This window comes from Ambystoma mexicanum, chromosome 6p (assembly GCF_040938575.1).
Source record: "Ambystoma mexicanum isolate Mex_15411 chromosome 6p, UKY_AmexF1_1, whole genome shotgun sequence".
In the NCBI taxonomy this organism is placed as follows: Eukaryota; Metazoa; Chordata; class Amphibia; order Caudata; family Ambystomatidae; genus Ambystoma; species Ambystoma mexicanum.
This window is the reverse complement of record NC_090935.1, coordinates 1,314,607,583-1,314,633,041: the sequence shown is the minus strand read 5'-3', so window position 1 is coordinate 1,314,633,041 and position 25,459 is coordinate 1,314,607,583. Positions and strand designations below refer to the sequence as shown.

Genomic DNA, 25,459 nt, shown 5'->3' with positions numbered 1-25,459 from the left:
AACACTTTAACAATGGGGGTTGGCTCCACTCCAGAGCATTGCACTTCGTTATTTCTACAGGTTTTGATTCTGTAGCACTTAATCGGGTTTGCCTTTCATTTCCAAATCTAGCGACCAATCGAAGGCGAGGATTGTTGGAACTCCCTCTGCTGCTGAAGGGGAGAACCCAAGTACTCGTTTCATCCACACTATGCTCTCATGATATTTCTTTTAAAAACTTTATTTAGATGGGTTCATGTTTACTACAGTAGAAAACGAGTGTACTGTAATGTTGACACAGAGTTAAGTCCTTGCAATACATTCCGCCTTCTAGTTTAAGCCATGAGTAGAGGCTAACCCGTAACCCCCAACCTCCCAAACTTTAAACAAACGCCTTCCCCAGCAACCCCAGAGGCACCACAGCAATATGATCGACTCTCGTCAAACTACTTCCTCCCTTGAAGAAAGCATTGCCCGTACTGGGTCCCAGATGTCGGCAGGTCGAGAACTCGAAGGTATTGTCCTACAATACCCCTGCTCCAAATCGCAGCACCAAGCCAGGTCTCTTAACCATTTAGACAGTTATGGGGCTATGGAGCTCGACCAGAGCATTAATATACAACATTTTGCCAACAGCATGCAAATAGACAGCAATTTCTTCCTGCTCTTCGAATCACCCGGCATCCATCCAAACATACAACATGGATTATTTAACGGCACCCTGCTGTTAATTATACTTTCCGTTGCTTCCGCAACCTAGAACCAGAAGGTGACGAAATGCACACAATTCCACATAACATGTATGAAATCCGCATTATTGCTTTTACACCTAGGATGTTTTCCATCACAGTTACTATCAAACTTTGCCTGGATTGCAGGTGCTAGGTACACCCGATGGAGGATTTTGAGCTGGATTAGCTTGAAGCGAGAATTGATTTCCACTTTCTTAATAAGTACACACATAGATTTCAACCTTGTGTCCCCCAGTACTTCGCCTATATCAGTTTCCCATTTCGATCTGCTAGTAATTTCTTCCCTGGCGAATGTTATTCAAGGTCATGCCATAGATTGTAGCTACTATACGTTTGCAATTTGCAGAGTTTGCTAAAAATGTCAACAATGGGATCGTGTGGGGCTCTTCCGGGAATGAAGGCAACCACACTGTGAATGCTTCTTTGAGTCTATGAAGTTGAAACACCAATCCAAATGAGTTCCCAAGCTTAACCTTGACTTGCTCCCAAGAAACAAATGATCCCCCTCCTGGGTAAAAGTCAGCCAAAATGTGTACTCCATACCTCGACCATTTGTCCCTTATTTTACTATGACACATTGCGGCCAGGGTCTGAATATTCCAAACATTGAGCTGCGCAGTGTATGGAAAGGACACCTGCACCCTGTGACATAGTCTTCGTCACGCATGCACTGTGCTCGCCGCTGGAGCAAAGGGACAGCTATTTATCTTAAACGAGAGTAGGCAGCTTTGTAGGGAGTAGGGAAGCGCTGACTGGCCTTTCCAGCCCAAAATGCGGGAATTGTCCTGAGTTCGGCATCCAATAGGAGACAAAGGACACCTGCGCAACCAGATAATATAACTCAAAATCCAGCATATACCCTGTTCCCAAGGTCTGATAAAATACCCCCACCTTATTCTAGGCAATTTTGGACTCTACACCAATTTGACAATTAACGACTTTAATTCTGCAAAGAATTGGAAATTCGACCATATTGGGATATTAAGAAATAGATGCAGCAGATTTGGCAGGATAATCATCTTAATAATCGCTACCTTCCAAGAAGAAAAATCGGGAGTGATGCCCAGCGATCAACTCAGCTTCTAAGCTCCCCCATGTAGACCCCAAAGTCATCTTGGAAGAGCTGCATCTTGGACCTGCGGATATGTTTTCCCAAGTATTTTGCCGACACTTGCTCCCATCTGAACCCAACCGCCCAACGGGGCGACTCGTATCTTCATATAACGGAAAAAGGAATGATTTGGACCACTTCAAGCTTAGCCCCGATATATCCCCAAACACTTCAATTTCATGAGAAAGGGGGGTCAGATTACTACTGGGGTTTCTAATGTACAAAATAATGCCGCCTGCATAATGCGAGATTAGTTCATGGGTGCCCCCCCCAACACCAGCCCCCGGTGCACATGGAGTCGCCTGAGCCTCTCCGCCAGAGACTCCATTGCTATACCAAATAATAGTGGCGATAGCGAGCACCCCTGTCACATCCCTCGCCCCAGGTCGAAAGCCTCTGAATGTCTTCCAAATAACTCTATTCTCAACCAACCAGCTTTTTCCATGTCCAAGAGTGCCCCAATTGCCTGGACTGAAGGATACACCTTTGCCAGCACACCGAAGAGCCTTCTTAGGTTAAGGGCTTTGCTTCTCACTGGAATGAAACCAGCCTGGTCCACATTTATTATAGTAGGAAGGAATGGCAGCAGTCTGTCCGCTAAGATTTTGGAAAACATTTTAGCATCTACATTAATGAGAGAAATCGGTCTATACGATGCGTAGTCCAGGGGATCCTTGTCTGGTTTCAGTATCAGAGTGATTAATGCGTCCCTCATTGTAAGGGGCAAGAGTCCTATCTCTAAACCTTCACTCCACACCTCTAATAGATATTTTACAACCTCAGGTCCAAATTCCTTCAAGAATTCTGAGGTAAGCCCATCTGATCCCTGTACGTTAGCCGACGGATGATCTCTAATTGCCATTATAATATCCTCAACTGTAATTTCGGCGCTCAGAGCTTCCATCACTTGTGCACTAAGTGATTTTAGGGGAGCGTTTCCCACACATTTTCATAGGTTGTCCAGATGCCCACTAGTTCTTGCAGTATACAATTTCTTATAGAAACCCTGGAATTCCACCACTATACCTCCCGGGTCCGTCACCAGTTATCCATCTGAGTGACGTATAGCAGCTATGTCAGTCTGTCCTCTGGTGCTACTCAGCATTCTAACTAGGTACCTGCCAGGTCAGCCTTCTTCCACATACGTATGTGCCAGCTGCGGTGTGGCCAGAAACTACATCTCTGTCTGCCTTTGCATTGAATTTACTCAGAACATCCTGAGTATTCGCTAAGGATTCAAAGGGACTGGCCTCCCCACTACCGCTTTCCATGTTTGCAAGGGTGCTTTCTAATGCATCTAATCTGCCACATATTCTTTCAGTACACCACACTCAGCTGATAAGCCACCAACCCCTTAAAGTGACATTAAACGCCTCGCACAGGCTACGAGCAGACGCCGCAGATCCCACATTTGTTTCAAAGTGTGATGCGATAATGTCTTGAACCTCACTACGATACACCACATCTAGCAAAGCTTGACCCTTAAAATGCCAGTGTCGTCGAACTATCGTTAGGCCATCCAACCTGAACTGCCATACAAGGGGGGAGTGATCTGACAGCGTCCACAGGAGCATTATACAAGACGCACTGCCCCAAACCAGCTGTGGCTTGGCTAGGATATAGTCCATGCGCCAGCTTGTGTCATGCACAGTGGAATACAAACAGTAACCCCTCTCATCTGGATGTAAGACCCGCCATACATCAACCAAACCCATCTCGGACATCTCCCCAAAGAGCTTTAGTGACTGAAGAGCATAGTCATGCACTCGCAAGAGATCTATCCACAATCGCAGCACTGCATTCAGGTCCCCAGCCGCCACTAAGCGCGTATGCTCATACTTCATACATTTTGTCCACAAGGCTGTTTAAAAATGAAGATCCTCCACATTTGGTCCATACACATTCACCAGTGTGATCAGACTCCCAAATAGTGCCCCAGAAATGATAACATACCTTCCCTCAGGGTCACGGTCCTGCTCTAAAAGCTTAAACCCCAGGGAAAAAGATGTGAGATCATGGGGAGATACCAGGTATTGCACAAGTCCTGTATTCAAGCTACCCAGCAAGTGTGTTTCTTGGAGGAACAATATTTTAGCACTATGCTGTTCACTATATGACACAACCTTGCGCAACATTTCAGCTAAGGATGGTACAGCAATTGGAGCTTGCATACCTCGACATTAGTTTTACTGTCAAGCCTGCTCTCCTTCACAAATAGCCTGCATCGGTATAAACCTCTGGCATTGAGAGCGTTGAGCGCACCAAACACATGAACCTTTTTTCCATTAACCTTATTAACTCCCCTCCACCCGCAGTTCCCATAACTCCCATCCATTCCCTTGTCAACAACCCCCTTTCTGAGGACACCCACCCCCACTGCCAACCCTCAACAAGCGGTTACATGCTCCCTTCCTCCCCGAACTTTCTCATTGAACATTCTGTACTGGGGCGCCTACCTGGGGGTGCTGGACACAGCAACCTCTTCTAGTCCACCTTCATCAACCCCACTTTACGGAGGAGAAAGATCTTCACAAGAGGAGATTAAGCAAACGGCCCTATTTGTTACATTATAACACACCATGCTGCAGGGTCAAGTCTTCACAATTCACCTGAACAATATTCCAGCTCATCTCGTTAAACACATACAGGCATATCATATATTGATCAACCACATATTAATAGCAAAGCCCCTTAAGGCTTAGGCAAAGACTCCACAAAAGCTACAACCTAGGTTGGGTCAGTGAAGAAAAGGGTCTTATTGTCTTGCACGACTCTTAATTTAGAAGGGTATAACATTGCATACTGTATTTATCCCGTAACAGTGTCTTTACTGCCATGAAGGACAAACCAGCTCTTTGCACTGATGGGGTGAGGCCTTGATAAAAGGACACTCTCACCCCTTCATTCTGTATATCTCCCAGTTTGCATGCTCTTCGTAAAATGGTATCCCTGTTTTGGTAATTCAAAAGTCGCGCTATGGTGGTGCGTGGATTTTGCCCAGGTCTCTGCATCTGTCCCGAAAATCTGTGTGCTCTTTCTACTATGAACTGGGGAGACAGCTCAGGATCACGGTGCACCTCTTTAAAGAAGGATTCCATAAACCTTTCCATGTTTCGTGATGGTACTGACTCTGGGATCCCAGTGACCCAAGCATTATTTCATTTGGTTCACGCCTTCAAATCTTCATTTTTATCTCTTATGTGCAAACCCCGAATTGCAGCCGTGACCTCGCCACTTGTATCCTCCAGCACGCCGACCCTATGCCCTGCCTCTCTTAGGCGGCCGCTTTGCTTTTCTATTCGCTCCTGCATTCAATCCATTTTATACTCCATGCCGTTTAATTTAGTGTTAGCAGCAGCAAACCCAGTCTTCATTTCAGCCAGCACCAGACTCTGCTCCGAGGAGCTGTCTGCTGCATGCTCAGCCAAAGCTTTGTGACTCGGAGGCAGTCACAGCTTCACTCCCGGCCATTCTGGTCAAGGTCATCATGCCACCATGTAGAGCCAGCCCCTCCTTTTGAGTACATTGCAGGCGACCCTGCTTCTTGCTTCCCATTGCCGTTCGACAGCAACACCGTGCACAGGTTCTCCCTCAGGCCCCCCCCACAGGGACTAGTAGCCGCCTTTATGTTGTTCACAGTTCCATTCACCAGTCTACCAAGGCTTGCACCTCAGCTTGCTAACGGAAGTAGTGTACTGCCCCGGGGCTATCATGCGGTAGGGAGACTTGGCTTTACCAAATCCCAGCTACCACACATCCACCAGCTTTGCTCCTCTGGCCCCAAAGCATGTTGTACCCCCATATGGAGACTCCTGTGGTATAACAAGTTATGATCTGCAATCGCCGGTGCTTCTAACAGTACAAAACTGAAATGGGGAAGGCTGCACTGTATTCAGTCATCAGACTTGGCACGCAGTGTGGATTAGCTATGGACTAGCTGCACAGGGCCACAGTTTCAGTCTCTGCAGCAGCTGCAGCGCGCTACCCTGATGATCCTTCAATCACACAGGGGGCTGTTCGTGCAAACCCTGGCACATGGCCCATCAATTCTCCCCCAGCAGTACTCAAGTACTTATCCATACCAGCATGAGGTTAAACATTACCAGCAGCGCTCTTCCTTTCTCTGTCCCAACAGCTCTGCATCAGATCCCCGCTGGTCAAGGCCATCTTAAGCACTTTTCAGGCCCTCGGCATGGATATCTTTGGGGCCCCCTCCACCAAACCAAAGGAATTAAGGGATCAAGAATTTTGGTTGCGCCCGTCACGCTTACAACCTATAGGTTGATATGCTGTCTCGCAGCATAATTAGCATGTTTACTCCTTTTAAGTCCCCTTACCCTCTTCATTCTTGCTCTAATCAGAATGATAAACAAGTAGCATTTGAAGAGCAACATTAGCAGTCTACGAAGAGGTTACTGTTCTAGCACATACAGGATATTTTTTATCAATAGCATCCAGGAAAGTATGCAGCCTGTAGTATTAATGCAGGACCGTATGTAAAAGGTACATGTAACCCAGAATAGACAGAGAAATCACATTAGCTGCCTCACAGCATGCAAAAGTGATCATGCGTGGATATTGGAGACCAATTGGAAGGAAAAGAAAGCTACACATTCCATAGCATGGATTGTGGATGCAGATTAGAAGCTACCAGGAAGGTGTCTTAATCCAGACAGACTGAGGTTAGAAGTGGGACATGGGGCCTCATTACACGGAAGGCGGTGAGCCATGGCGCTATTAGCGCCATGGCTCATGCCGGTAAAATACCGGCACCGCCTTGGCGGAAAGGGGATTTACTGCCCCATTCAAAGGTTGGTGGGGCGGTACATCCCCCTTCCGCCATTGCCCTTCCCCATTCCCATTTCTGCCCCATAGGGCTCTATGGGAATGGGGAAGGCGCTAATTACGGCACCGCAATTTTGCGGTGCCGTAATTGGCTCCGAGGTTCCTTAGCGGGTTGGTTTTTAACGCCTGCAAAAAGCAGGCGTTAAAGCACCAACCCGCTAAGGGACCTCGTAGTAAGGCGGTAATGGTTAACGGTCACCGTTACCATTAACGGTGGCCGTTAACCATTACCGCCTTCCGTGTAATGAGGCCCATGGTTTTCAAATATCAAATAGTGTTGCCATTATATATCAAAGGAACAAATGCCTGTGGTATGCGATATAAATATGCTCACTATTAAACTGGAAACAACCGTATATCCAATGAAACCATGAATACGTCTTTTATGAAGATCATACCATGAGAAGGAAATCACTCTAAATGGGACAATTTTGAAAGGTTTAGGGAGTGGCAATATTGAAAGGTTAGGGAATACAAGATTAAATGAGATGCCCAGGATCACACATTGGTTAAAGGGGTGAAGCTGGGATTTGTGCCAACTCTGCAATTTCTGCATTTGAACACTTTGTTTTAGTTCATGATAAGAACTGGAAAAGAATCTCATTTTATAAAAACAGACTTGGAAAGTCCACAAATCACATTATCAAACATGACCCTTTTTAAACAAAATACCATAGAAGGGTGTTATGCAAAATGGGAACGGTTATAGCTTCATTCTCTCCATCATCAAGGGAAGTATATAAGTACCATAATACCAATCGGTGTGATTTAACACATTTAATCTGGGTTTGTCGTTTGTATTTTATAGCTTTAAATATTTCAAAAACAATGGCTTGTGACATTTTCTTTTATAAACGTGCATAAAACCTTTGACTTTCGCCAAAAAGCAAACATTTTTGTGTGTCTAACAAGCAGACCTTAAAATATGCCTGCCTGAGGCCTGCAACATCTGGTCCGTACTCTTCTGTCTACCACCCCTTCCACCTAAATGGCCTACATAAGAAGAAAGATCAAGTAATGAGCTAACGGATACCAGCAGCATGCAATAAGGCAAACCTCACAGAAGACAGCACAGTAATGTAAGATGTATTAGATGATTTGACCAGGATCACTGTATCGACTGCTGGCAAATCCAGGATAAAAGCGTGAACGCTTTCGTTTCAGAGTCTTTTTTTGAAACTTTATTTACACAACATCCATAACAAATCCCAATACAATCAGCGTATATCAAATAACAGATGAAAAAAAAACACAAGAAAAGCACAACATTTTACACAGTACTATGTACACAGCGAGATATACAATACCCTAAATCCCCAACATCTCAAATACATGTCTCAATTACCCCCCACCCAACAACTATGTCAATTTAAAACAACTGCAAAAATCTACCCCATATTTTCTCAAACAAAGCCAATTAAGTCTCCTATACATCACTCTCTCCATATTTGCCAATTCATGCATCTCAGACAACCACGTCTCCACATTCAATGTCAAAGCATTCTTCTAATTCCTCAATATAATTCTTTTACCAGTCATTGCCCCTCTGAACAACCACTTCTTCTCACTTTGAGTGAGATCATCCAAAGACTCATCACTCCCCAATATGATCACACTAAAATCCAAGACCGGGAGACCGACAATCACTTCATCACACACACGTCCAATCTCACCCCAAAACAGTCTCACCAGCCTACAATCCCATAGCAGATGTTCCATCGTACCAATCTCACATGAACATCTGCAACAACCCTCTGTTACAAATTCTCTCAAGCGTCCAATAAATTCGATTAAGAATTTTAATCTGTCTCGATCTTTCCGTGAGTCCCAGCGAGCACAACTTCACATTCATACACATGTTTTGCCATAAGCCCTCTGTGATATCCAATCGGATTCTCCTGCCCCACTCCTCTCTTAAAGAATCATTCTCCTGATAACACGACAGAAATGCTTTATACAGGCGACTGGCCAGTCCCCCACCCGAACCCACCAAATTCCATGCAAACAGATCCAATGCAATTTTCCTCTCCAAATCCACAACTCCAATCGTTTCATAGTCTTGAATATGGATATTTATTCACCTCTTGGACTAACAGTTCATGCCATCATTGGAGGCGTTGCCTAGGTTTTGCAACACCCCATCTGAACAAACCAATTTCTAGAACTTCACCATGCGGATGGTATGTTAGCTTTTATAGCAACCCCTATCTGGCGCAGGTACGTTGCTGATAAAAGCAAATGTTGTCTGCAAAGCCAAGTACATATGCAGGCAGGTTTATAAACTTCAGAAAATAGGGAAGGCTCGGTTAGCCTTGCTGGAATGTGATATTATAATTTTGCATATAAACAAATATCTCTGCAATGGGTGCTTCACAAACTGAGCTAAGTCCGGAACCATAGTGGTACTCAATTTATCAATATGCATTTCACTGTTGCCTATTGCATATGATCAACATAATTCCCACAGGAAGGAAAGAATGCTACAGAGTTGTGCTGTAAGGAACACACAAATTATTTATACCACAGTGAAGACAGAAAGCAATACATGATGAATTGATCAAGGCAGAATGTACTTGTCAAAACAGAAAGGCAATGGGTTTAGACCCTCAGCAGCACCCCATAAGATATCCTGACATGTGCTATTTAAGACTGGTGAACAATGGAATCTTACTTCTTCTTCAGCTTTGTGGGGCCCCCCTCCAAGGTGGGGGCCCTGGGCTAGTGCACCTTTTGCCTTCCCATAAAAACGCCTCTGCCGCTGGTGGCTCCAGAATCTCCAGCAGTTATTAAAGCCCCTCTCCAGCAGGCTTCATCTGTGTGCTTCAATCCATAGAGAAGATAGCACAGGGACTGCACCACCAGGAGAGGTCCTGTGCCTCTAGGCGACCAGATGGTGGGTCCTCCTCTCTGCTGGGAGCCCACGCTTAATCCTCGCACCTGGCAGTGTGGTACAGCGAATTTCACAAAGCGTCTCGAGGCAGCGTTGATGTGTACAGTGCTACACACACTCCCCACCTCATTGGGTCGTCTTTCACCAGCTCAGAGAGGTCACAGAGCTGCCCACCACCTCATCGAGCCTCCAGCGCCCCACACCCTGTACCTCAATCCGCAGCTTGCACGCTCATGGAGAGGGGGAGGGGGCTGAGTGTTCAAATGCTCGCCTCCTCACCATGCGGCGAGCATACGTTTCAGCAATACAGCTGCAGGGTCACCAGCGCCCTAGGTACTGCCGCAGCAAGTCTAGACTTGTTCAGCCTGGCCAAAGCGGGTATGGGCTTCCTCCTCCTCCTCTGGTTCGTTAGCAGAGCTAAGATGCCGGGGGCCATCTTGGGTGCTGGCTCTCGAGCACCCCCCCCCGCTCTCATGATATTTAAGCTTGTTTGCCATGTCTTATTCCCTTGAGCACTAATAAAATATTTTCCCACCTCTTCCACTGCTGGAAATGTTTCAGCAAAGAGCTTGTCAATTATAGTGGTTCCCTCCTCCACAGTAGGGGTGCTGGTATTAGAACATGGGAACACAGGGTATACATACAGATTCTGGTTCTTCAGGGAACACCAACAATAGGTTAGGAATATTTGCCCTTCTGGACCTGTGCTCTGATAGAAACTCTGCTGCATGCAAATATTAGACACACAAGCATAAATGGATTGTAGAATGACAATGAATGAGTGGTATAAGAGTTTGATAGGTGAGTCTAGGTTTTCTTTTAGAATTCATTTTATTTTTGAAAATTGTTTAAAAATTACTTTTCAAAAAATAATTTGTAAGAATTTATTTTTGATATTGTGTTTATTTTATAAAAATGTGTATGACACAATAAAATTGATTTTATTGATTGAATTAACTGAATTATTGCTTGATATTTGTAAAAAGACTGTGTATTCGTACAAGAGGCCCCCCCTCTCTACGATTGGTTCCATATATATTGTTCCACTGTTTACAGCCTGAGGGACCAGTTGTGAGATCAGGCATCCCCATTGTTTTTGACTGTTATGATAGTTGTGACAGATGTGATGAGTATGATTGGCTGTACATTCAACGGGGGTCCATGCGTGGTCATTCACAAAAGGCAAGCACTACTGGAGCGGCCTTCTCACGCTTCTGCGGTGGCTGTGATCTTGCAGTTAGGGGACCACCTGCGATCTACATACATGGCGTTATCTTGAGCCCCGTGCCTGCTGTGCACCCGTAAACAGATAGCACTGTGTTCAGTCTTTCTAATCCTATCTCTTAAGTGTCCTCATTTGTTGTGAGTACATGCCTTTGTTTCTGTTTGCCTGCATGATTTGTTGAATCATAAGCGGGGTTACCCTGCCACGATTCACCTATCCTAACAGCTAGCCAAAGAAGCGCATCATATATAGTTGTGCTATTCAAAATGTGCCTGGATAAGCCGGGTAATCTTAAAGTGTTTTTTCATGTAGGACCTACGTAGGATGGAAAGCCTCCCACTTCCCAGAAACTCAGCTTGGTTTACTATTAGCACGCCCGGGAGTCACTCCCCCTTGCATTGTTCATTAACAAAACCTTTTTACATTATCTGATCAATAAACTCAAAAGACATAGCGCCTTGAAGTACACTTGGCATCCAATGCTTAAAATACCCCAAGAATACATGTGCCTATCAGCCTAGACGCTGCCACGATATGTTGACACTGCTGTAAATCCCTTTTCTAGGAGGGTCTGCTGTTTCCTAGCTTGGTTCACTCGAAGTTTGCAACATAGGGACACATAAATACATGAATGTTATCAAAGTAAAGAAAGGAGACGACTAATTAGCTTGATAGGAAAGAATATGTCGCGTCTTGTATATTGTGATTGGGCAAGAATTGGCATACTGACGTTTTTGGCTTCAACCACCCAAGTCAATCCGACGTGGCCACCACCTCCCCTGCCCTTACACCATCCGACCCCATACTTATCACGACATATCTGGGTAACATTTCCTGCACCCTTCAGAACAAGGGGCTCTTAAATAATCAATCCATGTCTGTCCTTTATTTCCAGTCTCTCATGAGTGGTCCCGCGTTGTTCTCCTTCCGTATCAATCGGCTCCGTCCGACGACTTCCTGCCTTCACCTTCTCAGGCGCAGGCGTTGGTCCGCCGCCCTCTGGTAAAGATCTGCTAGGGAAGTATATCCCATTTTAGTAACTCACATTAGCCAGTCAGATCTAAAGATGGCAGCTGGGTGGCCTTCACCCCGTGCCCCCGAGAGTCTCTGAAAATGGCACCTGGAAACACTTTCTGCTGCATAGGCTCCTTACAAATGCTCAATAAATAAAAATGCTGATCTCAGCACTCCGTACAGTGCATGTCCCATCTTAGGACTCTCGGGAGCAAACAGAGTGAGGAGACACTGTAGATGAGGAGATACTGTAACAAATGTCCACCGCAGCCTAAAGGAAAATAACAAAATCTCAGGATGATAAAAGTACTAGACGTGGTGCAGGTATCCAATGCCTGGGACATCGATCCATGATAGATATCCCCACTCTCCCACCATCTTAATATACCTGCACTTACAAGCAGCTTGGCCAGGGTGACGTCGCATACATACCTACATTCTTGTCCTTGGACAGAGGCTGCCATTGCAGACAATGGGGGTCATTACGACCCTGACGTTAAGGGTTTAACGGCACCGTAAAAGGTGTTGGCGCCGTTAAACTCTTAACGCCTGATTACGAGGTCCCTTTGCGGCTCCCGACCTTAACGGCTGGTCTGGACCAGCTGTTAAATGTAGGGACCCGCAAAGGGACTTCCGAGGTAATTACGGTACAGCAATTTGAGGTACCGTAATTACCACTTTCCCCAGTCCCATTGAGCCCTATGGGGCAAAAATGGGAATGGGGAAGGGCCAATGGTAAATGGGGAATTACCGCCCCGCCAACCTTGGAATGAGGCGGTATTTCCCCATTCACCATTGGCGGACTCGTTACAATACTGGCAGCAACCATGATGCTAATAGCGCCATTGGTTATCGCCGGTGTTGTAATGAGGGCCAATGTATTGCTTAGAGGAAGGTCTAAACGCAAAAGGCGGTAAGTAGCATCCGAAAAAACATGATTAATTAGTTGCTTCTATCATCAAAGAGCTAATGCTCAGATTATTTTTAAAGTTTGGTCCCAGTGGTAGAAAATGACATGCTACTCTGCGCGTATCATAAGACCGTGCATTCTTCTGTGACCCACAAGGGTTCAGATATCACGCAGGAACCTTGACAGTTGTCGGAAGTACCTTCCGAGGCTTGTTGCAGCTGTGGGATTAATCGGGAAAGGAAATCAAGTGAGCCATCATAGTCGACGTCTCCTCCTCTGATCTCCCAGGCGATGGGAAGCGCTTGGCGGCTGATGCGCGCAAAGGTTCTTTTGGTGCTGTCGCAATTACTTGGAAGGGACAGGATGGACGCCAGCTTTATCAAACGCCATCTTGCGTGAGGCAGTGTGTCTTTTGTAAGCAGTGAGTGTAGTGATCTTATCACACTGTAGGCCTTGATAAAAAGTCTGAAAAAACGGATAAAAGCTAGCAGCAGCAGACAGCATATGACAATTGAACAGCGGGGTCAGCGTCTGGATTAGAATTTGCGAATATGGCGGAATGCAGAGGCGTTGCTAGGGGGGGGCTATGGGGGCTATAGCCCCTGATCTTTTGGTTGTAGCCCCGGATAGAATCTCAGGAGCTACAGCCAAAAGACTAGCTAGCCCCCAGTCCCAACAGTTCCAACATCAGCATAGCCCCGGGTCTTTTCCAGACCTAGCAACTCCCCTGGCGGAATGTGAGCATCCGCCAAAGCCAAGGCTGCAAGTGGGGGAAGAAATTGAGGTGGGGGGGTTCATTAGGGGCGTGGCTTGCATGATGGGCATGGCCTGAAAAGTACACGAACCATAGTAAGATATGCAAACAAATATATACATGTATGTAAGCATTTATATATTTGTATGCGTACCTTGCTATGGTGTGTGTACTTTGCAAGCCATCTTTTCTAAGTATAGAAATATGTTGCATGTCTCTGTTTATAAAAGATGGCTTATTTCTATAGCCAGAAGAAAATCACCAGGCCTAGATATGTCAGTGAACAAAAAGAGAGAGCCAGACATGTAATGTCATGTCATTTTTGATGGCATGGGTGTTCGTCTTGGCGGTGCGCGGTGGTGGCGCGGGTTGTGGTTGTTTGGCTTGCCGTGGCTGGTGGGTTTCTGGGGTTTTTCGGTTGCACTTGTGGCCATAGTGTGGATGGGTTGTTATTGGTGCAGGGTAACTATAATGTCCCTTTGCTAAATATTACAACTGATAATGTTGTGCTGAAGAGTTGTGCTTTGCCAAAGATGATTTGTTCCCCTGTATGGTGCAGTGGCTTGCAGGGTCAATTTGTTTGTGCTCTTGATTTGTTTTCCGGATGGCAGCCGACGTGTGTTTCGGCATTTGGTTGTTTTCAAGGCAATTATTCTTGGGTGTAGTGTCCCATACCAGTTGTATCACTGGGTCTCTATGGTCCAATAATATTGTGTACTCTTCTACATGATTCCCACCGATATGTTTCTTCTCAAGGTACTCCAAGTCTGCTTATTCTTTTCTGCACTGGTCAATAGTATCTCATGGGTACCCTCTTCTAGCAAAATTCCAATCCTTAATAGGCATGGTAAAAGTCCTTTTGGGATTTTTGGTAAGCCACACTCAGGATTCTGAACTTTAGCTTGCGTTGCATCTAGATAGAAATGTGATTCTTAGCATGCACCACACTTAGAATTCTGAACTTTAGCTTGCGTCGCATCTAGATAGAAATGTGATTCTTAGCATGCACCACACTTAGAATTCTGAACTTTAGCTTGCGTCGCATCTAGATAGAAATGTGATTCTTAGCATGCACCACACTTAGAATTCTGAACTTTAGCTTGCGTCGCATCTATATGGAAGTGTTACTGTTGGCATGTGCCTCACTCAGGATTCTTAACTTTAGCATGCGTCGCATCTAGATAGAAATGTGAATGTCAGCATGTACCGAACCTAGATGAAATCCCATGATTGCAATGGACAGCAATGCCAACTAACCAACCAACTAACAATTCCATCCCTCTGCATACACCTCTCAAACTCTAACCAAACACAACCACAAGCCTAAAACGCAGCAATCCGCACAAACTTCACAACAGTGCAACAACAAAACAAACCGCACATAGACTTGCACAAAAGAACACGACGACTACGGACCGTAAAACACCCCAAGCCCAGCCAACGGACCCACCGGGCTGAGGCTGCCAACAACACATCACTGCTCTCTTGCACTTTTCCAGTTTACTCCCATTAATCCACCCCCTCTCCTCCCCTTTTTCAGAGCCGCCAGAGCACCAGGGGACCACTTCGGTGGTGATAATGCGCGGTACAAATGTCCTTTAACATTAACATATTTATAAAAGATGGCTTCAAAAGTACACAAACCATAGTAAGGTGAGTACATAACATAGCATTTATTAATTTGTGTGGGTACCTTGCTATGGTTTTTATACTTTGCAAGCCATCTTTTATAAATATAGAAATATGTTGCATATTTCTATATTTATAAAAGATGGCTTGCATAGTACACAACCCATTGTAAGGTGTGCACATGAATATATAAATGCTTACATTTTATATATTTGTTCGCGTGCCTTACTATGGTGCACTTTTCAAGCTATCTTTTTTAAACAGAAATATGTAACATATTTCGAGGCTTATAAAAGATGGTTTGAAAAGTACACAATTCACTCCATCTTTTACAAAGCTTTGATTATGGACAAAGGCGTCTTTGTCCGTCGGCAAAGTTTTATAAAAGATGGCTAGAATTGTGTGCTTTTCAAGCCATCCTGTATAAACCTCGAAATATGTCACGCAGTCCCCAGTTTTGCCAAGGGTTAAAGACACCTCGGTGACCTGGGAAACAAAGGGACAGTAACTTCCTCTGGTGACCCCTTGCGCAAGGGGTCACCAGAATAAGTTACAGTGACCATGTGGCTGGCTGGCACTACAGCTTGCCAGACTCAATGACGGGCTTTTCTCCCATTGTGGTGGGGCTGTGGGGATAATGTGCCCCGTTGTGATGTGGTGGGGCCCACTTAAAGCACGTGCAAAAACGCACGAGCACTGGCTAACGTTTTATGTTACAAGATCTGATGCAATCCATCAACCCTTCATAGGAGATCGGTATAACACATCTGGCAGGGATCCAGCATCCGGGATAGGACAGGGGCAATCCGTGCAGAAAGACGTGCTGTACTTTAATCCCCAAACCTTCTGCACAGCGCAAGAACGTCAGTTATTAAGATTTACAGAGCTATTACGATCTGTGGGAATATGATGTCTTAGCCTCTGTGGGGCAGTGGGTGACTAAATTTGGTGCGAAAATGTAAATATGCAATTTGTATTTCATTTTACAATAATGAACGGAATAAAAAAAGTCAGTCGATCATTGTGGCTGCAAAGGAGAAGATAGATTTGTAATAATAACCAATACCACATCCCTGCCAGTATTGCTGTGATGACTTAGTAACTAATAGCAGTTCTGTCCACTCCCAACACAAAGTGACAATTACACAGCTGTTTACGCACTTGGAAGACACTTATAAAGTAACACTGCATTGCCATGTCCGTAGGAGTGTTTTTTTATTTGATTTTGTTTCATTTTTTTTATTGTTATAGCGGAGTTAATCAACTTTACAATGTTTTATCACATTTAATACATCCATAATCACAATATTAAGATAAACACAATCTTAAGAAAAAACGTCTACACCAGAACTCTAAAATATATGATCACTAAGAGTTCTATTGGAACCATACATGGCCCTTTACAGTGAAAATCGGAAGCACTTATAATGTAACACTGCATTGCCCCTGTAACGATAATGATTTGTTTATTTATTTCTTACTCCTAAAGAACATATTTACATACACCATCCCAACCGAGGTTGGCATTCATTTATCGACCTCAGAAGGATGAAAGGCTGAGTTGGCCTTGCCAGGATTGGAACCTGCAACCTGCAGATCACACATAGATCACAGCAGCGAGCGCTCAACCCACGGAGCTAACTTACCAGCTTACTGTAGGAGCATGCTGGAACCTCAAATGGCTCTTTACAGTAAACACGGGAAGCACTTATAATGTAACACTGCATTGCCCCTTTAGGAGCCTGCGGGGACCTTCAAACATTTATCAATAGTGAAATACAGTGAATAGGGACCTGCACGTGTGATGTGCGAATGCTTCGCTTGTGAATTCTATTCAATGAACCGTGGAAATTGAGCCTTCGCGGTCAAATAAAACCTAGCCAAGCCGTTCAGCAGGTGGGGGCTGGTGCAGGCCCATCGACTGCGTTCTTCTGCTGGGACAGCATCTGTACAGCTGAGCAGCAGAGAAGAGGAGGGGGCGGGGCTAAACCCTTCCCCAGGTTTTGGAAAGTAGATTGTGAGGATGTTCAGTACATGGGGAGCAAGGGCCTTCCACTTTAGTTGTAATGAGAGTCACTTCTGATCCACGAAATTCATCTGGTCCTAGTAACTTGGACACGTTTAGTTTCCTCCTGGCACATACCGTTCATATCTGACAGCCTGCAATGTTCGATTTAGTTTCACGTTAAAGAAAATGGTTGGCTTTGTTAGTTTGCTTGCGCCCTCCTATATAAAATTAGCTTCACAAATGAAATCTAAGTAGGTTGTTCACTAATTTGATTTGTATTGGTCATCTACCAATAGTTGTGATATAACAGAAAAAAAGAGTGCCAACGTGCTCCATTTGGAGGCACGTGCAATAGTTTTGTCCACACCTGGCCTTTCTCAAGGCACAGTAATGGTTTCATATAGAAGGTTGTGTGCTAGTTCATACGCATTCTCCTTACAATTCTATACCGAATTCACACATACATTTATCGTATCAGGTATAGCTCAATGATACTTCACAATGGTCACAACTATTGGTAGATAACCAATAAAAATCAAATTAGTGAACAGCCTACTTCGATTTCATTTGCAAAGCTAATTTTATATTGGCTGTGCGCAAGCAACCTAACAAAAACCATCCTTTTCTTTAACTACAGAATACCAGCCATTGCTAGGTACTGCTGCCAGGCCGCAAAACAAGCAAATAACGACCAAGGAATAAATCCACAAATAAAAAAGAGAGACATCACTTCGCTTTTTCTAAATTTGACTGGCAGGTGTACTGAGCGATATGCACCACCCCCATACATACTAGCTTCACATTAGCCTTTGGTGAAAACAAGCTTAGGATCTTCCTTCATTTCTAATTGACTCTAACAAACCATACTATCCATTTATTGAAAAGTGTGACTAGAAAAGGCACTCGAAGTCAGTAATTGTTTTTTGTTCATTTCTGAAGAATGAAAGCATGGATTTTTACCACTGTAAGATTAACAAGTGCTGTATTGGATTTTTAGCTGCCCAAGTTTAGATATAGGGGGTCGTTGCGAGTTCCTTGAATGGGGACTTACCGGGTCATTCCAACCTTGGAGGACCCGGTAAATCCCTATTCAAAATACCCATCCCCATTCCCATTCCAGCCCCCATAGGGCTCAATGGAAATGGGGAGGGAGCTAATAACGGGCCCATTATTAGCTCCCTGGTCCCTTAGCGGCTCCCGCTAAGGACGGCTGGTTTAGCCAGCCGGCCTTAGTGGGACCCTCTAAGGGACCTCGTAATGCAGCAATAAGGGGTTAACGGCACCGGCATCCTTACCGGTGCCGTTAAACCCTTACCGCCAGCCTCGTAATGAGGCCCATAGTCTTTGCTCATAGGCAAGTTCTCTTCCAGAAGCAAAACTATCTATACAAATGTGGTTCATAATAAGTGATACAGTAGATTGGGGATTTTTGGTGATACCAACCATCTGTGTCCTGTGCTCTTCGAAAAAATGGCCGCTGATCGGTAGAGGTGGGCGGGGCTCTACGTCACAGGAGGAAGATGGTGCTAAGGAGATGAAATTGATGATCCCCCAACAGGATGCTAATGAATGTTTAGAAACATCTTACGCTGATAATTCGCTGCCTGCATTCAGACGCCGACGCTTGTGACGAAGACCACCTCTTGCGAGGCAGGATTTATCCCATGACCACCTCCAAACAACCAATGATTTGACTTATAGCTTGCACCAAATCGGCCCTGATTGAAAAAGGCGATGTATCTGCCGAAACACGTGTCTCTTATAGGGCATTTTTTCTGAAATATAATTTTCAAATTCAAATACCTTTTGTATACACTCATTATTTACCCTGTGGAGCTGTATCTTAAAGTAGAGTGGGGTTCCCGCGAACCCCACTAACCTTTCTCGTGGTTCATAACAATTATTTTGTAGCCTCAAAGCATTCTAAGCAAAAGCTTTTCTCACTGATCTAAAAGTTGGGCCTTTTTTTTCAAACGTATATGTGCACCCACATCATTGCTGAGTTGGGGTTGCAGTGTTGTAGTGCTACTGCTGTAAGTGCGCCACTTTGCCTCCCATTGTTCGCTTCCCTGCCCTTAAAATTGCGCTTCCCAACTGTGAGCCCACTACAGTGTCTATGCCATCGTCTTACTCCTCTGACTGAGCCTGAGAATGGTGAACACAGAGAGAGGACCTGGTGCTTTGTCCTTCTTTTTTACATTTTAGGTTTTTAACTTGCTCTGGCACTGTTCGGCATGCATCAAGAGTGGCACTGCTCCTGGCTACCTGTTGTAGATGGCTGATTTAGACAAGCGTAGATTTGCAGACACCAGCATGTACTAGTACAGGACAGCTCACCCCTGTATTTAGCAGGTAAACTTTATTTTTCCAGAGTCGCTGTCAAACATGGGGTTTTCTCAGAAGAATGGCATACTGACATTTCTAACGCCTGGAACCAGTTAGACTAGCTTTATTTGACATACTTGTTGTTTGTTTAATGTACACATTATTTTTCGACAATGCTGTGAATGCTCACATTTAAGCCATTGGGGCCCAACTCTTTCCAAATGAACATTTGATCAAGATGGGTTTGCTTATCTTTGTACAAGCAAGATAATGGAATATTTTATGAAATATTCCCAGATAGAAACTCAGCTGGTTGAAAACCTTTGATTCAGGAATTTCCATCCATTACCCTTATTAAAATGGATCAATACAGTGTGAGTAATGAAGCGCCCATGTGTTGACGTACTGCTATTTTCCTGATTCACCTTTTTGCAAGGAGTGCGACTCTTTTCCTGATCTTAGGTCAGATGGATACAAACCTAGATGGATATCTATCAACTGTGGGGGGGATCAATTACATAGAGGGGGGCCGGAGGACATCTGTCGGGCATTGAGGGCGAAGTTAAATTGTCATTGATGTCATACAGAACCCCAAGGGGGAATCGGCCCCTTAGTTGAAAACTACCCGTGTATAATATTATATTCTGTTAGGCCATCCTTCTACTGACCACCCCTGCACTGTCCTCCTGGACTAGCATTGTAGGTGGTGAAGAGGTGAGACATGAGGGGGCAAGGTGGGTGGATAAGGGTGGGTTACTGTACTTACTCTCCTTCCTACGGGTCTTCGGACAGAGACCAGAGGTAAATGAGAAAATGCCACATGCCCCTGAAGTGACATCACAGCTATTGATCACGGAAGTCATCATTCTCTGCTGTGACGTCATGGGGGTGTTGTGGCATTTTGAGAAGGATCCGCTCATGGTTTTTCTGATGTGAGCCATACAAACCAACTGATCCCTTGTTGAGTACTCTGCCCAGAGTCATTGCTTGGTATTCTACATGCTGCGAATCTGGGGGCCATTGTGAGGCTGAATTCCATAACATTAGATAAGGTTGGGAGAAGATGAGGCTTTCAAACTTGGCCCCCAATGATGTGCAGGATGTTGAAAGCTCCCACAGATACAGCACAGTATATATAATGAATGGACATTGCCAAAAGATTTCGAATTTTCCCAAGAAGGATTTGATTCCTCAGACTATGAGACTTCAGTTTCCAGATCTTAAGGATTTTTGAGAAGCCCTTGGCTTCTCCTCCCAGTGCATGCCCTTTTTACTATTTGACAATGGATTTCTTTTACCATAAAGTAGGGGGAAAAGAAATGTCTGGGATATTATTTCTAATATTTTTTCGGTTTGTCTTTAGTAGATGGTTCCCAAGAAATGTCATACACCAAGTTACCCACTATTTTACCCCTGTTGATTTTGATAGGAACCGGAGAAAGATTTTAAAAAAAGACTTTAATTTGTCCCCACAAGAAAGAAGGGGTAACATTTTCAATGTCCCTTCTTTCTAAGGGATACCATAGAAGGCCACATTGGCAAGGAAAGCTGTGTTAAATATTAAAGTGTCTATCATTTTCTCTTTTCCAGGTATTACGCAGTCTTGAGGACAAAACAAATTGTAGATATTGCCCTTTAGAGTTTTCCTAATAGGTAAAATGGCTTGATTGGACAACAATTTGAAGACCACCCCGACATTGAAAAGCACATTTTTCCTTATGGTCTTCTCTTAAAGAACCTATTCCTCTAGTAGAGAAAAAAACTGAATTTGAATTTCCTCCAGATATAGATGTTAAGGAAAGGGAATCTGTTTCAATCTTTTGGGAATATGACCCATACATAAGAGGAGTGTTATTATTCCACTCTGCATCAGATGTCCTGCATGTGGGGCTAGAATCTATTATTCTCATGTGGGATCCCCAATTTGTATTACCCAAATCCGATTCCACTCCTGCCCCCATATGTGAGGGGTCAGAAATGTGAAGCGGACACAAAGTTGTAATGTTTGAACATTAGCCTTTTTTATTAAAATAAAAAGGGTTTGGATAAAGGTCTAACTGTCCCTATCCTAATCAGTGTTCCTACCTATGAAACTAAAGTAAGCTGACCTTTTGTCCAAAATATATCTGACCCCCACACTAGCATACACAATCAAAAGGTGCAAGGTAAACGTCTGTTTCCAACTCAACAAAAATGTGCACAAATCCAAAAGTGAAATTATAACAAAGCAATCCTTTTGTCCAGGGGTTGGTTACCTTCCCCTGAACTATTTCAGGAAAACTGTGGAAAGTGTTTTGTTCCAACAATGTTCTGTTAAAGTCGATGAAAATGTCCCATTTACAAAATAATTTCCTCAGGTTGACAAGGCAAATGTCTCTTCCATAGAACACTTCTCAAGATGGCAAAACAAATGTCTTTTCCATGCAATGCCTTTCTCAGGATGGCAAAATACATGTCTTTTCTATAAAACACTTTTCTCAGGATGGTAAAATCTGTTCATCAGTTGAAACAGTTCTTGAAGTTAAAGCATCTCTTTCACGCAACTAGCCAAAAAAATATGATTTGCTGTTATACTCTCCTGCCACGAACTCCTCAACTGAATCTCTAGATATCTTGATTCACTCTTGTGAGGAATCGGCCATTCGTATGTTGGACATGTGCTCGTCTGGGCTTTTTGAACATTTTTATTAAATGGAATGATGGTAGACCAACCTCAGGAAAATGCGTGGGGCTAATCCACAAATTGTCCTATGCTCACATCACGACAAACACATAGACCCATGTACTCTGGGTGTACACAGTCTAGAATCATAGTCCGCCCTTTCATATTTAGTTGGAATGTAACAGCCAGGAGTACACTATGCCATCTCCAGGAAGGGGCTGGGCCAACTTTCTCCCTGCCATGGCCAGCCCAATTAACTAACAAAAGCTCCATGGATCCCCCCTGCTCTTTTGTTAGGCTCTGCAGCTGATGGCAGCAATCCAAATAAGAACACAGGATACTTCAACCAGGCTCTAATTGGCCCTGGCTGCAGAGCTTAACAAGGAAGACAGGAAACCCAACAACCTTTCATGTATAACTGTGTCAACCGAAAGCCAGCTCCCGCCATTGGTATCAATGACAGCAAGCTGCCATATCTGGGACTGCTGTTCACAGTAGGCCATCCTGCTAGGGGGGGGACCCCCATTCATAAGGTACAAGAATGCCAGGATATCCAAAGAGGGAAGCAATATCCCTCCCCTAAACATCTCCCACGGAACATAGGCAGATCAAGAACTCGGAGGACTGTCCAGCCACTCCAGAACCAGTACATAGCCAGCACACAAGGTGCTCTGCTAGGGTCTGCAGCAAGCTTCATAGGTAGGAAGTGCAGAAGGTCTCTGCACCTACAACCAAGAACAAGGCAGCTGCCTTCAACACACTCCACAGCTGTTGGCTGTCTGCCTTAAAGGACGACATGAGCCCATTGAAGAAGCTGGGAGAAGTGCCTTGACAAGCATTTACCAAAGTCCGCCTTAAAGGAAATTTTCGAGCCAGATGAATTCCTCGAGCTGCAACCAAATGCAACATTGATTGCTGTCAAGCAGCAGTCACTTGAAGACATCCGAGACATCTCTACCAGGGCTTCAGAACCACTGACCAGCAGTGAGACAATGATTCCTGACCCTGAGCCGCCCTGTAGACCAGCCTGTAGCCATTCGTCCAGCTTTGCTCACCGAACCATTTTGCTGACTGATACTTGCAGTTGACTCCCATCTTGAACTCTGTATCAGAAGCTGCAAAGTGCCCTGAAGCCAACTGGACCCTGCAGCTGCGGTCAAGGGTTTTCGTTGGGCAGGCTTCCCCTGTCAACCAGCGTCTCTTTTGGTTCCCTCGTCAGCTCTGCAGTCTTTTGCCGATGGAACCACAACCTCTCCACAAGATCGCGTCTCCTCCGGTTCCACTGTGAATGTCTCACCTCAAGCGGTCCCTCCAGGGCACCCGCTACAAATCTACTGGAGTTCCTCTCCTGCAGTATGCTAGGCCTCAAGGCGGTTGCTGGTGAGCGTTTTCTTCTTCCTGCACGGATCGTCTCGGTGAGCCTGCCTCTGCCTCTGGGTTCACTTCCTGCTCTGCGCTCTCTGTAGCTTTCTTCGCATTTCCTTTGCCATTATAGGTGATTTTCAAGTTTAAATGTCCCATGCAGCTGATTGTGGACCTGATGACTAGACCGCACGTTGTAATTGGTATTACCTTCATTCCACATTGACTCTGTGCTTCTCTTCTTCATGACACTTTTGTTTAAATAACCATCATAAACATCAGTTATTAAATGTGTTTTAGAAGGGTTATGTACATATGAAGAGTAATTAGAGTTCTGTTTGAAGTGGGTTTCAGGGTTTTACAATTTTAAGGGTTCTGAATGCCAACATGCCACTAGAAACTCTGGAATCTGTGATTCTTCTACGCCGGAAAGGGAAGCGTATTGCGTCTCTCCAGTTGCAGCCACCACTCTCCCTCGACAGCCATTTCCTCCCATATGATCCACCCCCAGGATACCACCCCCAAGGTCAGGATCGGGTAGCGGCTGCCTTTCCTTGGCCACATTGGAGGAGACTTTAGGCTGAGGATCAGTGATGACTTCACAGGATTCATCACATCTGCTAAATGTATATTCTTTACAAGAACACATGTTTTTTAAAAACACAAGAAAGCATTTTTCCTTTGGGTTATACCCTAATGTATTGCTTTATTGTTTATTTGAACAGAAAGTGAGTGAGAAGGTTGGAGGCGCTGAAGGGACCAAGCTGGATGATGACTTTAAAGAAATGGAGAGGGTAAGTTTCCCTTTTCAATAATGTCAGTAGGTTTGTACAGTGAGTTTATCAATTGTTCTGACAAAATGTCTTGGTATTGTATGTGGCTTTCGTATGTCTGAAGCATTTTTTGCTCTTAACAAAAATGTGGCTGCTTGATATAAAGTTTTCAAGACACATGGGAGAAGACACACATAGACGTTACTTAGGGATTTCTGCTTTATTCAATTCTTATGTTAAATTTGCAAGTCATTTTCTGTGGGGGGAGACAGTGCCACCCATGGAGTATCATTTGTGTAGTGTCCATTTTAAAACGCTATTATTACTCCTCCTCACTCTCCCACCCCGCCCATCCTTCTCACTCCTAAATCTTCCTCCTCATCCAACTGTTCTCAATCTTCAGTCCTCCTTCTCACTGATCCTCCTCACCTTTCCTGTTACTGCACATTGTGCATTTAAATTGTTAAATGTTTCACTCCTTTCACCTCTTTCATCCCCTCACTCACGCGTGTACCGGATTTCCAGTTCTCCTGAAGTCTCCTTCTCACTTCTGACTTGTTCTCCTTTCTTTTCAGTTCTCCTGCTGATACCTCTGCCCTCACTCCTCAATTCTCTTTCTCACTCATTTCTATACACACTCTTCATTTCATACTCTTGCCTCCACCTGTTGTCCTCACTTTCCACTGATCTGTCTCATTCCTCATTCATCTGTGCTACTCATCTGCCTCAGGTTGCATTTGTTAGTAGGAGCGGTGCTCATAAGGATACAGCCACGCCGTATCATCATCCACACGGCTTCGGACAATAAGGAGGCCCACACGGAAAGGTCCGGTCTGAACTCCAACTTTATTGTAACTGCCCAACACCTTCTCACGTTCCCCGTCACTTCCTCTCCCTTGGCTCCCACTGCCGCCCTAATCCAACTTCCGCATAATGATGTGGATGGAACCAAATGTCTGAACATGACAGCCTTCCAACTTTTAAAATACTTAGTCTGATACTAGCCCATCTCCTTAATGAATCTTATGGGTTTAGTCTTTGCCTGCACGGGGCGGCTTGCTCTGGGCTGTATAGGGGGTCTATCTGGAAATCACTCCCCATCGTCTTCTGCGACCTCACTGCCTGAGAATTCCTCATCTCCCCAGTATAGGACATGGGAATCTTCCCAAGCCCTTGTGTCCTCAGTCTAACTGTTCCTCCTCGGAGCTTCCCAGGTTGTC

At 44.7% G+C, this 25,459-nt stretch overlaps 1 protein-coding gene across 2 annotated transcripts in view; it reads left to right on the top strand.

The window, feature by feature from the left end:
• Nucleotides 1-25,459, top strand: part of SH3GL2 (SH3 domain containing GRB2 like 2, endophilin A1) — an 830,288-nt gene that overhangs the window by 413,261 nt on the left and 391,568 nt on the right. For both annotated transcript variants that reach the window (XM_069625975.1, XM_069625974.1), the window contains exon 2: nucleotides 24,192-24,260. In XM_069625975.1, coding sequence (XP_069482076.1) covers nucleotides 24,252-24,260 — 9 coding nt within the window. In that variant the 5' untranslated portion in view covers nucleotides 24,192-24,251. The remainder of the gene's footprint in view (nucleotides 1-24,191; nucleotides 24,261-25,459) is intronic.